This window comes from Glycine soja, chromosome 8 (assembly GCF_004193775.1).
Source record: "Glycine soja cultivar W05 chromosome 8, ASM419377v2, whole genome shotgun sequence".
Taxonomy (NCBI): domain Eukaryota; kingdom Viridiplantae; phylum Streptophyta; class Magnoliopsida; order Fabales; family Fabaceae; genus Glycine; species Glycine soja.
This window is the reverse complement of record NC_041009.1, coordinates 964,487-977,830: the sequence shown is the minus strand read 5'-3', so window position 1 is coordinate 977,830 and position 13,344 is coordinate 964,487. Positions and strand designations below refer to the sequence as shown.

At 34.3% G+C, this 13,344-nt stretch overlaps 2 protein-coding genes across 3 annotated transcripts; one reads left to right on the top strand and one right to left on the bottom strand.

The window, feature by feature from the left end:
• Positions 1 to 315: 315 nt before the first annotated feature.
• LOC114421375 (general transcription factor IIE subunit 2-like) lies at positions 316 to 2,775 on the bottom strand. The gene is made up of 5 exons (XM_028387262.1): positions 2,683 to 2,775; positions 2,166 to 2,417; positions 1,677 to 1,808; positions 1,459 to 1,575; positions 316 to 930 (listed from the first exon to the last, which is right to left on the bottom strand). The coding sequence occupies exons 2-5, from the start codon at positions 2,415 to 2,417 to the stop codon at positions 589 to 591; spliced, it is 843 nt and encodes a 280-aa protein (XP_028243063.1). The 5' UTR covers positions 2,683 to 2,775; the 3' UTR covers positions 316 to 588.
• A 1,930-nt stretch (positions 2,776 to 4,705) lies between these two features.
• On the top strand, positions 4,706 to 11,771 carry LOC114420994 (methyl-CpG-binding domain-containing protein 13-like). Of its 2 annotated transcripts, none has more exons than XM_028386732.1 (8): positions 4,706 to 5,004; positions 5,533 to 5,830; positions 5,935 to 6,036; positions 6,769 to 7,296; positions 7,976 to 8,071; positions 8,358 to 8,492; positions 8,925 to 8,988; positions 9,108 to 11,771. In XM_028386732.1, exons 2-8 carry the CDS (start codon positions 5,750 to 5,752, stop codon positions 11,468 to 11,470), a joined length of 3,369 nt encoding a protein of 1,122 aa, XP_028242533.1. In that variant the 5' UTR covers positions 4,706 to 5,004; positions 5,533 to 5,749; the 3' UTR covers positions 11,471 to 11,771. The 2 variants fall into 2 exon arrangements, with proteins under 2 accessions (XP_028242533.1, XP_028242535.1); XM_028386734.1 differs by lacking the exon at positions 4,706 to 5,004 and adding an exon at positions 5,201 to 5,410.
• The last annotated feature ends 1,573 nt before the right edge of the window (positions 11,772 to 13,344 follow it).

The window sequence follows — 13,344 nt, the reverse complement described above, 5'->3', positions numbered from 1 at the left end:
ATTAAAAAACATTTTTAAATTTTAAGGATAAAAAAAAACATAATCCCTAAATTCACAAACTAAAACAGTAATTAAGATTATTTTTTTCTCTAGCCAGCCAACTTTATTTTAAAAAAAAATCAAAATCAACGGATTGGATGATTTATTTGTGCGTTCGACTGACAGGAAAAGAAATGTATAAGCAGCTTTCAATTTAATAGGACTATTACTGAGTTACGTCGAGTTCGGGATATTCTTAACTAAGTCCACTTTTGAAACATTGGGTAGGTTTACTATCTCAAGCTAAACATAGAGTTGAAGAAAAAAGAATTGAACTTCCAAGTTCCAATCTAATAATTTGTATAAACTTGCAAGACTAAAAATTTAAATGCAACATGATGATAATATACAAGGATTCACAAATTAGGACGAGTACAATAGTCCATTAGCTGCAGCCTCGATGTACAGAAATAAAAAAAATAAAATAAAAAAACAAATAAAAGTAGGGCACAGCAGCAAGAACCTCCTGAATATTTCACAATGCTAATCTAGTTTAGACTGGCTGATAAAGTATCTATTTGAACTACACAACCACTTGATGAGAGTTAATCAGGAACTGTTTAAATTCTGAAAGAGCTCTGGAAGATGAGCATTGGTAAGCTTCGTTCTCTTGCTGATTTCACTCTTCTTCTTCTTAGGCTTTGGCTTGGAAGAAATGCCTTGAATTTGAGCTGCACTCCTCCTCTGTGCAGTGTTGGTAGCGGGCTTCATTCCATTCTTTTGAAGATCCTTCTCTATATCAATCATATCACGAGGCAATTCAATACTGCGGAAAAGATGTTTTAGGTCATCATCCACCTTAATGTGTACTTTGGGGTCGTTAGGGTAGGCAATGTCTTCCTGTGAATCGAAGTTGGACAGAAGCCAAATCTGCCCTGCAGCTTTCATAGCCTAGAAACCAAAAGCTTTATAAGGTCCTATTCCGTGAGAAACCAATTATTTGCAAGATTTTAACTCTTTGCCACTTCTACAAAAACATTTTTTCTACTACTTAGTGGATTGCCACTTCAGACTGAACTCCTGCACAACTGACAACATTTGAAATTCTGCCTATGCTAACACGGCCCCAAAAGTCCAAACCCAATGTGTGAGAAAACAGCAGGAAAGATTGAACCGCATTCAAGCTAGCAGCACCTTTAACAGCAAGATTTTGTAATGACTAATTAAAAAATGATTTTATTTCCTCAGTACTAACCTTAATGCTATAATTACAAATGTTAGGAGAAAGTGGCAAAATATATTTATAAAACCCACTAATGTGCGTTTTTCATGTTTCTCCAAAATACATTATGTAGACTGGAGTTCAATCTGTAAGAAATAAGAATAGACATATATCTATGGACAAAACAACCAATGATGCTGAAAATCAATGCCAAGAAATGTTCCATTGATCGGGGGGCCTAACAAAAGTCATTTTACCTGCAAATCTTCCATCACAGTGGGGTAAGCATCCTTGAGATCAATAACAGCAAGGCCCTCGGGATACTTTCGTACCAGTTGAAGAAGCTCTGTTTTGTCCTTAATACCATACTTTGACTGTAGACCAAAAGCAAACAACAAATGAAGAAGAATAAGTTATTTTCTAAAGGAACATCTGAGTAAAAATGTTCAGATATATGCATATGAATAAAAGTAACCTTGTAAGATAATCGTTGCCCATCATAGTTCACTTTTGGGTTTTTCCTCAGATTCTCAAAGACATCTTTGTTAGCCTTCATGTCGACATAGCATGCCTCATTTATCTGCTCCGGTGTAAAAGCTTGTCGTGTCTGTCAGTAAACACGTGCACCAAATGAATATGGTTTAAACAAATCAACTACTGATGGTGGATTTTCTTAGGTTGGTCAACTACAGTAAATGATACTACAGCTACAGCTCCTTGATGCGTATGCCATGCCCTAAACCTCGGAATGAGGCAGTCCCCCTAAACTAGTGCGTGTGTGGGTGTGCAATTTCAAGTTTTAATTTCTCCATCTCATGCCTATATATCACTAGAGTCATATGTGAAGGGAGTCTAACTCAGTAGGTTGAGCTGCGTAAGTTATGGATAAATAAATAAAACATCACCAGTGCCATATAATCCTGAGAATAAAACTATGAACCGAATGAAACAAGGAGCAATATACCTCTAGAAGAAGATCAATAACACGCTTCATCTGAGCACCCACAGGGGCCTTGCGAATGCTATTAATATGCTGAAGCCTCTCGGTGTCGTTGGAAAACTTAACCGCAGGGGCAGCGTTTCTTCCATTTGCCGAGGCATGTGTGGCGGACTTTTGGGTTGCCGCGGCGGCCTTGGTAGCTGCAATGGTCGAAAGTGTCGTTTGGCACTTCTCTTGCTGTTTCTTGAACTTGTCTAGCCTCTCCTGCAACGCCATCTGAAAAAAACAAAAAACACGCACACGGTGATTACTACTTTACTCCGTTTGAAATTGGAGTTGTGGGGGTGCAAAACAATGAACGACAGAGAGCGCGGGAGTTGGGAATTGGGAATTGGGCAAAACCCTAATTACGTAGCTAGCCAAGAAGCGTAATAAGATTTTGAAGGATAAGTGAGTATTGAGTTATGTTATGAATGGCCAAGTCTTGCAAATTGAAAAGAAGTAGCGATGATATGCAGAAAGAAAGACAAGAGAAGCTAACCGCGAATGGAAGCAACCAGCAAGGACTTTGCCGTTACTCAGTGCTGTTAGAACTTACAATAGAGTCTCCACTTATTATTGTGTCTTGTGCTCCTTCTAGTTGTGGATAAGAAAATCAAAATTATTGACTTTTTTTATAAATTAAAATCAATCTATATATTACTACTTGGCGTTTAAGGAAAATAAATATGTTAGACTACTCAGTAAATCCTTTAATTATTTACAAATTTTTAAGTAAGTTTTTATACTATATTTTTATTGAGTCCTTGAACTAAAAAGATAACTTTTTAATATTACTTTTTTTCAGCTTAAAACTGACACAAAATGACTATACGTGAGTGAGTGAGTAAAAGATTTTAAATACATATTTGAAAAAACACAAATAGTTTAAGTCAGTGAGTAATTTAGTTAATAAATATTATAACAATATCAAAAACTCCCTAATTGATGGTATTAAATATAATTAATAAATACTTTTATTTTAAAAATACATATTAAATATTTTTATTTTATATACTCAATACTTTTTTAATACTTTTTTTTTTTACTTTTAATGCTCTTGAGAGTCATGACCATATATTTTTTTATTCAGAGGGAAAAAAACTATTTTTATTATAACATACATATACATTATACATTAAAAGGATCGAATTGGGCTGAATTGTTAATTAAATGGACCACATTTAATAATTAAAAATTGTAGGGAAAAAAACTTCAAATAAATTTCTCATGTTTGTCTCCCATTTTTCTCATTGCGATCAATCCGGAGCTTAATTGACAAGTCGCTACATTTTTCATGAAGCACACTTTTTATTTGGCAATAGGAGTTCTTCACTTTTTATTTGCCTGTATGAATATGAACGACCCATATCGTTTCTTATCTCATTGCACTCAGTGAATCGAAGATTATCTTAGATATAGTTTTTAAATTAATTATATTTTTCTAACAATCTTACTATATATATATATATAATAATTTATAATTAGATAATAGTATTAATTTCTTCATACTATCACTGTGTTTAAATTGAATTATAAAAAAAAATCAAATATTGTAAAAAAACAAAAAGTGTATTACAAACTTGGGAAGGGAACGACAAAGATTTCTTAACATAGCTAAAAAAATCGTAGCTTAATCAAATGATATATAGTACTCAGAATTGTGGCCTTCATCGAGTAGCCTAAGTGAATGATTATAATCAAAAGATTCACAATCATGCTGGCCATTTACGTACCTAATTTTTTTTTACCAATCGTTATTTTTACCCCCAATCGGGTCGTAATCGTAATATAAAATAACTTTAGTTTATTTGATTTTCTTATGACGAATTTATTTGATTGAAGTAGTCGCAATCGTGTTACCCAAAAATAAAAAGTAGTCGTATTTGTCAGAGTGTACTTTGATATTCAATGGTGACGATTTTGCGGTGTATGCCTGCAGAATACACTACACTTTAAAAAAAAATACTAGATTATAGATTTTTTTTATGAGTGTATACTAGACTAGATTATAGATTAAAGAAGTAATCATTACATAATGTGGTTTTTCGTTGTAGGAACTCCAATGTGTTTGAGCCTGGCTCTTGAAGAAATATTTTATAAGCATGGACTAGTTTGTCAATAGAATTTGCAAGAAAATAATGAAATGATATTCAGACTTTTTTTTATAAACTTCAATGTGTGTGGGCGTACGTATAGATAAATAATGTGCGTGCGCTTAATCAAAAGTCGATAAATTGTCTGGGGATGAGTGATGAAAAAGTTGTTTTATGCTTGGCGGATAATTCTTTTTACCTATTTTAAGGTGAATTAGAGGAACCATCCTATTGATTGGGGGGAGACAAATTCAATTATCATAAAATAAAGTGAGTATACTAATGTGAAAATGATTTAATGACAAAAAAATTAATCACAGTATACAGTATACAGCATTCAATTTTAATTTTCATACTCCTTAATATAAAAAAAATGGTGGTTTTAAGTCTAATAATGTTGTTTGAAAGTAAGCAAGTGTTGTTGTGTGGAGAGAGGCGAGATGCGTGAGGGAGCGAGTAACTGACCTAACGCGCGCACACACACACACTGTATCTCTTTCTGGTCTTGAGCTTAATATTTTTTTATTTAATTCTTGGGGAGAAACAAAAAGTGTGTTGTTGCATTTCATAGAACACGTGGGTTGGGAGGCCGATTCGTTCAGATTAAATATTCGCATACTCATCCTAACAAAACTAAAACTCTCTCTCTCTCTCTCTCTTACAAACCCGCAATTTCACTTCCCCTCTTCCAAGAGCCACCGGATCCTGCAATTCCTCTCTCTATTAGGGTAACTACTAACTAATCTACCAACTTATTTTCTTATTATTACCTTTCTTTTTTCATAATTTTTTACTTCTTCTCTGTCTAAATAATTGTAATCTTTAACTATTATTATTATTATTATTATTATTATTGTTTATGTTAACGATTTGTTGTGGGAACGGGGTGTGGAGGTGGATGAGTTTTTAGTCAAAATCAATGCATTTTTTGTGTCTAGATTCATTTCTATTATTCTTTTTGTGTCCTTTCCCTTTGTGTTTCCCAACCAAGGCTCAAAGATTATGGCTTGCTTAACTATGTTTCTTCTTTCGCTTTTCTGTTTATAAGAAGGAATTTGATCTTCAATTTGGTCGGGGAATACTTTCTGACCAGGTCACACTAATTGCTCGCGGCTGATTGATTGGGTGGTTGAGGTGTTTGTGTTTTCCAGAGTTGAATCTGTTTAATCATTATTGTTCAGATGTGTCTCTTGATTGTATCATATCCAATGAAGCTGTTTCTTTTTTATGATTTACGAGAGTTTTTTGTGTTTCAGGTGGTGCAGCAGTGATGGGCAAATTCCAGCTTCGTCTATATTGGAGGGCAAGTTGTGGTTCCTAATGTGTCTTGCATGTTATTTCTCCCTGTTAGTGTAATGAAACGAGTCAGAATGCAGGTTTTTAGGCAGAGGGAGTAGATTATTGGAATAAGGGAGACACATGGTGCTTTGATAGCTTTTGCGAATTTGTTTTATCTTTGACTGCGTTCTGAAAATGGAAAATCCTGACGTTGAAAAGTCTGAAGAAACCAATAGACAAATTGACAGTAACACAAAATCTAATTCTAAACAGCAGGTGGGTATAAATTTTGAAGATGCTTTTTTCTTTGGATATTTCCTTCCCCTACTTTGCTAAAATTCTTTATAACTTGTCACTTGGTTCATTTGTGACAATTTCAGAGCGTAGAGAAAGCTAATGAACACCCTGATTGGTTACCTGATGGCTGGAACGTGGAAGTCAGAACCCGTAAAAGTGGTGTACACATGGGATCTGGATATAAGGTGGTAGATGCATTCTCTTAATTTGGATGTTATTGTTTTAGATCATTAGCGACTGTAGTTAGACTGTCATCTTTTGTTTAGTTTCTGTTATTCCTGTAGTAAGTTATATAATTATTTCTTAAACACCGGATCGCGGTTTGTCAGCTAGTAACTGCTGCTACTAATGTATGGTAGACATTATTAGTCTATAACTTGCACTGTTTTCAAGTTTCTGGCCTTGAATCATGAATAATTTGTTTGGAGAATTGTCTGTAGCAGAAGTTTACTTTGAAAATCTTAAATTTGATTCTTAATAACATTCATGACTTAAATGTATGATAGATACAACATTATATTGTTTTCCTCATTTTTCTAAATTGATGAGCTGGATTTTGAGTTGCATCTTTTGAGACCATGTTCAAATTATTTTGCAATGGTTATTATATTCATTGGTAAAAGGCTAAAATCTACACTCTTCAATTTATGTGAACATGTGGTTCTGTACTCCTTGTTGGTATTTTATTTTCTCTTGTTTTGTTGTCGGACTATTAATTTTCAGACATAATAATTGCAATGTTGCTCTTTTTTTTTTTACATATTTTATTCCGTTATCCACTATTAATTACTGTTTAAAAGGGTAAAGTAAGCATTACTTGTAAAACTTATGGATGCATTTATTGTCATTTATTTATCAACAATTCAACATTAGTAATGCAACTTATCCCTCACTATAAATATGTTTTCATGTTGCAGTGTTACATTGAGCCATTGAAAGGATACAAATTCTTCTCCAAACCGGAGGTATTACGATATCTCGAAACTGTAAAGGACAACAGTTGCACTTCCAAGAAGGGGAAGAAATGCAGTAACATGCATTCTCCAAAACACAACAGTTGCACCTCCAAGAAGGAGAAGAAATGCAGTAACATGCATTCTCCAAACGACAACAATTGCACTTCCAAGAAGGAGAAGAAATGCACTAACATGGATTCTCCAGACGACAACAGTTGCACTCTCAAGAAGGAGAAGAATTGCAGTAACATGGATTCTCCAAACGACAAAAGTTGCACTTCCAAGAAGGAGAAGAATTGCAGTAACTTGGATTCTCCAAACGATAACAGTTGCACTCTCAAGGAGAAGAATTGCGGTAACATGGATTCTCCAAACAACAACAGTTTCACTCCCGAGAAGGAGAAGAATTGCTGTAACATGGATTCTCCAATCGACAACAGTTGCTCTTCCAAGAAGAAGAATTGCAGTAACATGGATTCTCCAACCGATGTTTGTATTTCTGTATCCCTTGCATCTTGAATTCTGTTTTCTTTTCTGTTTGTTATTAATGAATGTTATCATCAGATTGAAGATTCTTTCTTATTATCACCCATTACTCTGTCCGGTGATGTACATGATTGATGATTTTCATAATTATTTAGAACTGCTTATGGCATATGAAACCAAATTCGACTAAATGGCAGAACTTTTGTTTATTTATTGTGCAGAAAGGACCATGTTATGAAAATTAACTTGAAAATACAACCACAATGAGGAAAAAGTTATAGATTAAACCATGAAAGAATGTGACCCACATAACAAAAGGGCAATTCAGAAAATTAAAATGGCTGCCTCAGCTTAAGGCATTGTGCTTAAGTATTTGTTTCTTTGTACTCTACTTCACTAATTTGGTTTATGTTTCTTTTGTTAGTCCTAGTTTGCATCTGTCTTCCAGGTTGCATAAATTCTTTCATATGTTGTGACTTTTGTCTATTTGGTTGTGTGCTAACACAAATACACTTTTACAAACAAAAGACCTAGAAAGTTTACAAATAAAATGTGATAGGTTATGTAAAATTGATTATTGGATGAACCTTTATTTAGTCCATTGAATATTTTTATAAATTATGAGGTATCTTTGTAACATTGTTTGTTTATATTTAATTTTCAAAGTTTTTCCGTGTTTTAGGTTGTGGTTGAGAAGTCTACTGTGGAGGATTTACCACCTGGATGGGTGAAAGAATTAAAGATTAGGAAGAACAGCAAGGGCATTCGGAAAGATCCGGTATGAAAAAAATTTATTTGATCTTTGAGTAGGGGGTTCATGCTTTTCTGGACCCATCCGTCCAAAAGGATCTCTTTTTTACGTATTATAAAAGAAGATGGATTTATGTAATTTTTTTTTGCTTCAAATTAAGTTTTACTCTTTCTTTTAGTTATTGTCCTTTCCTATTTGGAGAAGCAGATTGCAAATAATCTGTGGTCTGTTTTATATTAAGTAATATACTACATTTACACTTTTCCAAAAGTTGATGCTTATACAAGTTGTGATTGGGTTACACTTCCAACAGTTTTATATAGATCCAGCGAGTGGATATGTATTCCGTTCCAAGAAGGATGTACTTCGGTATCTTGAATCTGGTGATATACGTTCATGTGCATTTAAGCCAAGTAGAAGACAAGTCCAAGATGAAGACAATTTAACTGTAAGATATTTTTGCATGGGTACCATCTTACTATTGTTGTCTTTATTGAGTATTCTCCTTACCTATTAGTTCTTACTCCAAACTGTTGATAATTAAATGAATCTAGGGATTATTTAATCACTTCAGATTTGAGGCTTACTGAAAATTCAAGCATATTAAGGATCTTTCTTTCTAATGACAACCATGCATTTGCAGCAGTAGTTGATAATGACTTTCTTTATTAAGATTTGCCTACTTGCATGGTATCCTTTATAGATTTCGGTTGGCATTAGTTGTCTAAAATCCTAGAATGGTATATGATGGGTCGTCAGAACTCCGAATCATTGATAAAGAAAAATATTAAAGTGGCTCTCACAATCATTAATTTTTCATGTTTGCGTCTAAAAATTCAAACTGAATAATTTCATAATTCTTCTGCTTTGTTCAATCTAGCCACCACCTGCTGCCAAGAGACAGAAACTGAAGCAGTCTGCACCCGAACAACAGCTTTCTTCAGGTAAGAAATCATGACTGAAATATATTTTGGTAGGATCAGTTCATCCAACTCTGTGGCATGAAGAATATACCAGTTACACCTGATGCCCTTTCCTGCTTATTTTAAACTTTTCACTGCAGCCACAGAAATTCTTGATAAAAGCAACTTAGAATTGCTAGATGCTAACAGCTCAAGGAAAGGGAAAAATGCAAATGTGTCATCTGGAATGATGGTTGCTTCTGTTCCCATGGGTGAATCTGTTGAAAAGATGCATTCACTGGAGGATGGAGCTGCAAACTCTTCTGAATTGAAGAAAACATCTGACCCAAGTAGCTCAGCACTTTTGAATGAATCCTTGAAAGAATCAGAACAAGTACTTTCTGCAGATGATGTGCAAGAGAAGGAGCATGTTGTGAATATGATGGAGAATGCTATTGAAAAGAATCACAGTAACTATAGCATATCCAAAAACAGGAAGGAGTTCAATGTACCTCACCGGTCATCACCAAGACTTGCTGGAAGTAAACCTGTCCAGTTGGCCAACAATGTGATGAATGAACAGACTCTCCAGGTTCCTAAAAGAAACTTGAGGAAAAGTAGAAACACTCTAGATATTGATATTTCTGAAGACCAAACAGTTTCTAAGGAACAACCGCATCAGCAAGAAGCAGATAAAATAGAAGACAAAAAGCCAGAAATTCAAATTAGCTCAAACAAATCAAGTAAAAAGAAAGAGTACCACCTTCCTCGTCGGGCTTCAAAACGATTAGCTGCAATTGAACATGAGTCAATGAACTCCAAAGCAAAATTGCAGCAAAGTGAGTGTGGGCCAGTTACAGTGCTTGCAGATCAAGCACCAACAAATGGAAAGTCAGCAAATAAAAGGAAAAAATCAGAACCTCAGCTGGGGAAACGTGAAAATGAAGAAATGGAGGATGAGAAATCAGAATCTCAGCTGTCCTTTGCATTTCACTACTCCTGGTCTGACCCAAGTTTGGAATATGCAATCAATACCCTCACTGGTGTGTTACCACCAGCTGAAACTGATATACCAAAAACTTTGGTTGACAATGTTACGGGAAAAGGCGCCACTACCATCCCTGAAACTGATATTCCAAAATCTTTGGTTGACAATGCTACAGGAAAAGGCACCACTACAGTCCCTGAAACTGATATTCAAAAAACTTTGGTTGACAATGTTACAGGAAGAAGCGGAGGCAGTGAAAACAATTTGCTTGACACTGTTGCAGGAAGCAGGGACAGAAAATCCCAGGCACGTTCAAATAAACCCAAGAAAAAGAAAGAGGTCAAAGTACCTATGCGATTATCAAAGCGACTTGCTGGCCTTGAACCTGAGGTACTGCCTGCTGAAAGAGCTCTTGAATATTCGACTAGAAAATCATGCAAAGAAGAACCAACTGCAACTGCTACTTTAACTAATGGAGTGTCTGACCATCACGATGCTGGGGAAGAAACCAAGCTTACTCCTCAAGCTTCTGACAGTTTGAAAACAGAAGTACTAGGAGAATCATTAAACCAGAGTGAGAAGTCATATGATGCCCAAACTGGTCACAAGGAACAATTGCAGAAAGTTGAAGCTGAAAATATTGGGGATGCAAGATCAGAGCCACAGCTCCCCTTACCGTTTGGGAACTCTTGGTCAGATCCATGCCTAGAATTTGCAATCAAGACTCTCACTGGTGCTTTGCCAGTTGATGCTGGTGACATTATGCCCGCTTTGCCTCCTGGCTTTGATAATCCGCCATATAAGCAATTGCATGGGAATGTGGTGACAAGCATTAATCAAGAAGCTCACGATAACTCAAACCAATCACAGAACAAGAAAGAGCTTAATATGGTTAGCCAGCTTGTGTTGAGGTCCAGTTCCACCTCTTATGAAAATGCTCCCAAATTTACAACTAGACAGTCTTATCTTGATCAAGGCAACATAATAGGGAATTTGAATGAAGAACCCCGTCACACTGGAAACATAACACCTCCTGTGCATCATTCTAGGAATATAAACTCACTAACACATGAAGAGCCATTAAAGCAAAATGGACAGGTTGTCGAGGGTGGATTTGTTACAACGGAGCAACAACTATTTGAAACTGGAACGGTAAACCATGATAATTCTGAATTACAGTACTGTGCTCCGTTTATGAATTCTTGGTCAGACCCATGCCTAGAATTTGCATTTAAGACTCTTACAGGCGTGATACCAGTAGAGGAAAATTTAACACTTCAAGGATGTTTCCAGGAACCTGTTAACTATCATGAACGAAGGGATGGTGGCTCAATGTTGCCAGATTTAGGATCTTCCTGCTTTTCTCAAAGTGATTTTTCGTTTCTCCATGATACAGGGGTTAAGTCCATGCCGGGGCAGCAGCCATCAATAAGTTCTTCATTCCTACCGTTGGAAAAAACGAGCCTGCAAGGTTTCGCTGGCGTTGATCCTCAAACACAGTTTTCTCAGTGCAACAATAATTTTCAAAGAAGGTAAGCTAGTTATATATTTGTAGCTACCTCCAGGATAACTGCTATTAGTATCTAGTTATACTTTTGTAGACTGCAAAATGTTTGTCATTAAGTATCCTTTTATTTTCCTGGTGACAATTGTAAATACATTGTGAACATAAGGTCTCGCTTAGTGTTTTGCTTTGTTCGTTGAGAAGATCTAGGTAAGCAAAGTAAGGAGGTACAGGAGTCCAACTGTTGTGACAATGGTATCTAACTACTGTAGTTTGTATCTCTAGTTATTATTTGTTTCAAGTGGTATTATTTCTTATTTTCTTTCTCCTTCAGAAAATGCTGTAAAAGGCATATAAGCTCTCAATTGTTATAAAGTAGCTTACTTTGAGAAAATATTTTTTGTTTAGTTTCTTGATTTTAAAAATCTGTATTGGTTCTTTTTTTTTTTATTATTCTTATGAATTGAACACAGTATAAGAAGGTTTATAACACTCGTACATTCTGCGTAAATAATTGAGTTAGGCTTCCTTGACACCGATTCATAATTAAACTATCCTAAAAAAATGATTATTTCTCTTAAACTAGTTCTAAACATGAAGAAATGATTATACCTCTTATTTAAATATTTTATTAGGAATTGGGACTACTATTTGCATGTTTACGATTGATTCAGTGTTATAATAAGAGGGTGGTTCTAACTCCTATTTTTTTTGTCCATCAACAAAATGTGGGCGTTTCGCGTCATACACATAACGGTTATTATATCTTTTATACCTAATTTATTTTTTGTATTTTACAAATTCATGTGTAGAATATTTTTTTTGAGAGGTTCATGTGTAGAATTATACGTCCTAATTTGTTTTTCGTATTAAACTATAAAGCTATGCTGTTACTTCTATATCCCCAAAAAATTGTATTATCTTTTTCTTTATCTATGAGAATTGAAGATAATATTAGAAGAGTTATAATAACTCACATTTTACTCAAAGCATTGTTTACTTCTATCTTTTGCCTTTCTAGCTAAAAAAATATTCCAGTGCCTAGCAATTACTCTTCGGTAGGTTGGCTTACGACACCAGAGGGAGCTAGAATAGCAATTAATACAGATTTTATAAACTAAGAAAGTTTTATGGCTCAATCGCCATTCGTTTCCAAATTCCAACAGTATTTATATTTGAAAAATTATAGACAGGTGAATATACAAAAGAATGTAATAATCTTTTTGCAAACAAAATTGAAAAAATTATATAGGCTTTTATTTATACTTAAGAAAATAGAAAATTAATAAAACAATATTTATATTTTAAAACTATACAAAAAAAATTCTTACAAATATATATTCATTATTTTTTTAACAAATTAACATATGAATAAAAATAAATTAATGTTATAAAAAAACAAATAGATATGGCCTTAGGTAATTCACTTACCGTGTAATTTTTAATTTAAATGTAAATACAATCGTTAGCATACCCTGATGGAATAAAAGGAAGTTCAAGGAGAGAGAGAGAACTTTAAGCATGACTTTTGTTTAATGTAAATTTTAATATGACTTTATCACATCTAATACTGATGTCTCCCTAGACAATGGATATAGGAATTTTGGAACAAAGATTTCTTTCGAAGCAAATGATGTTAATTAGTTTAAAATAATATGCATATCTTCAGGGACTCTGGGTAAAGAACATGAAGAAAGCAAAGGAACTTCATTTAATTTGACTTTATTTTATTTCAAATATACTCTTTCTCAGTTCACGTGTTTGTTCAAATTTACAAGAAATTTTTAGAATGCTTCTTATAATTAATTAATTAACCTCCTCCATCACATAACCCATCTTATGTCTCGTTTCTTTTTTATCTCTCTTATTTAGTTATTTACAAAAAAAAATAATACAGAATGAATGT

What these genes read in the sequence shown, in the direction of transcription:
- LOC114421375 (XM_028387262.1), bottom strand. Translation starts at nt 2,417, where the DNA reads ATGGCGTTGCAGGAGAGGCTAGACAAGTTCAAGAAACAGCAAGAGAAG. An exon ending in TTATTGATCTTCTTCTAGAG is followed by an intron (nt 1,809 to 2,165) that starts GTATATTGCTCC and finishes GTTTACTGACAG; the next exon opens with ACACGACAAGCTTTTACACC. An exon ending in CTGTGATGGAAGATTTGCAG is followed by an intron (nt 931 to 1,458) that starts GTAAAATGACTT and finishes TTTGGTTTCTAG; the next exon opens with GCTATGAAAGCTGCAGGGCA.
- LOC114420994 (XM_028386732.1), top strand. Translation starts at nt 5,750, where the DNA reads ATGGAAAATCCTGACGTTGAAAAGTCTGAAGAAACCAATAGACAAATT. An exon ending in ACATGGGATCTGGATATAAG is followed by an intron (nt 6,037 to 6,768) that starts GTGGTAGATGCA and finishes TTCATGTTGCAG; the next exon opens with TGTTACATTGAGCCATTGAA. An exon ending in AGGGCATTCGGAAAGATCCG is followed by an intron (nt 8,072 to 8,357) that starts GTATGAAAAAAA and finishes CACTTCCAACAG; the next exon opens with TTTTATATAGATCCAGCGAG.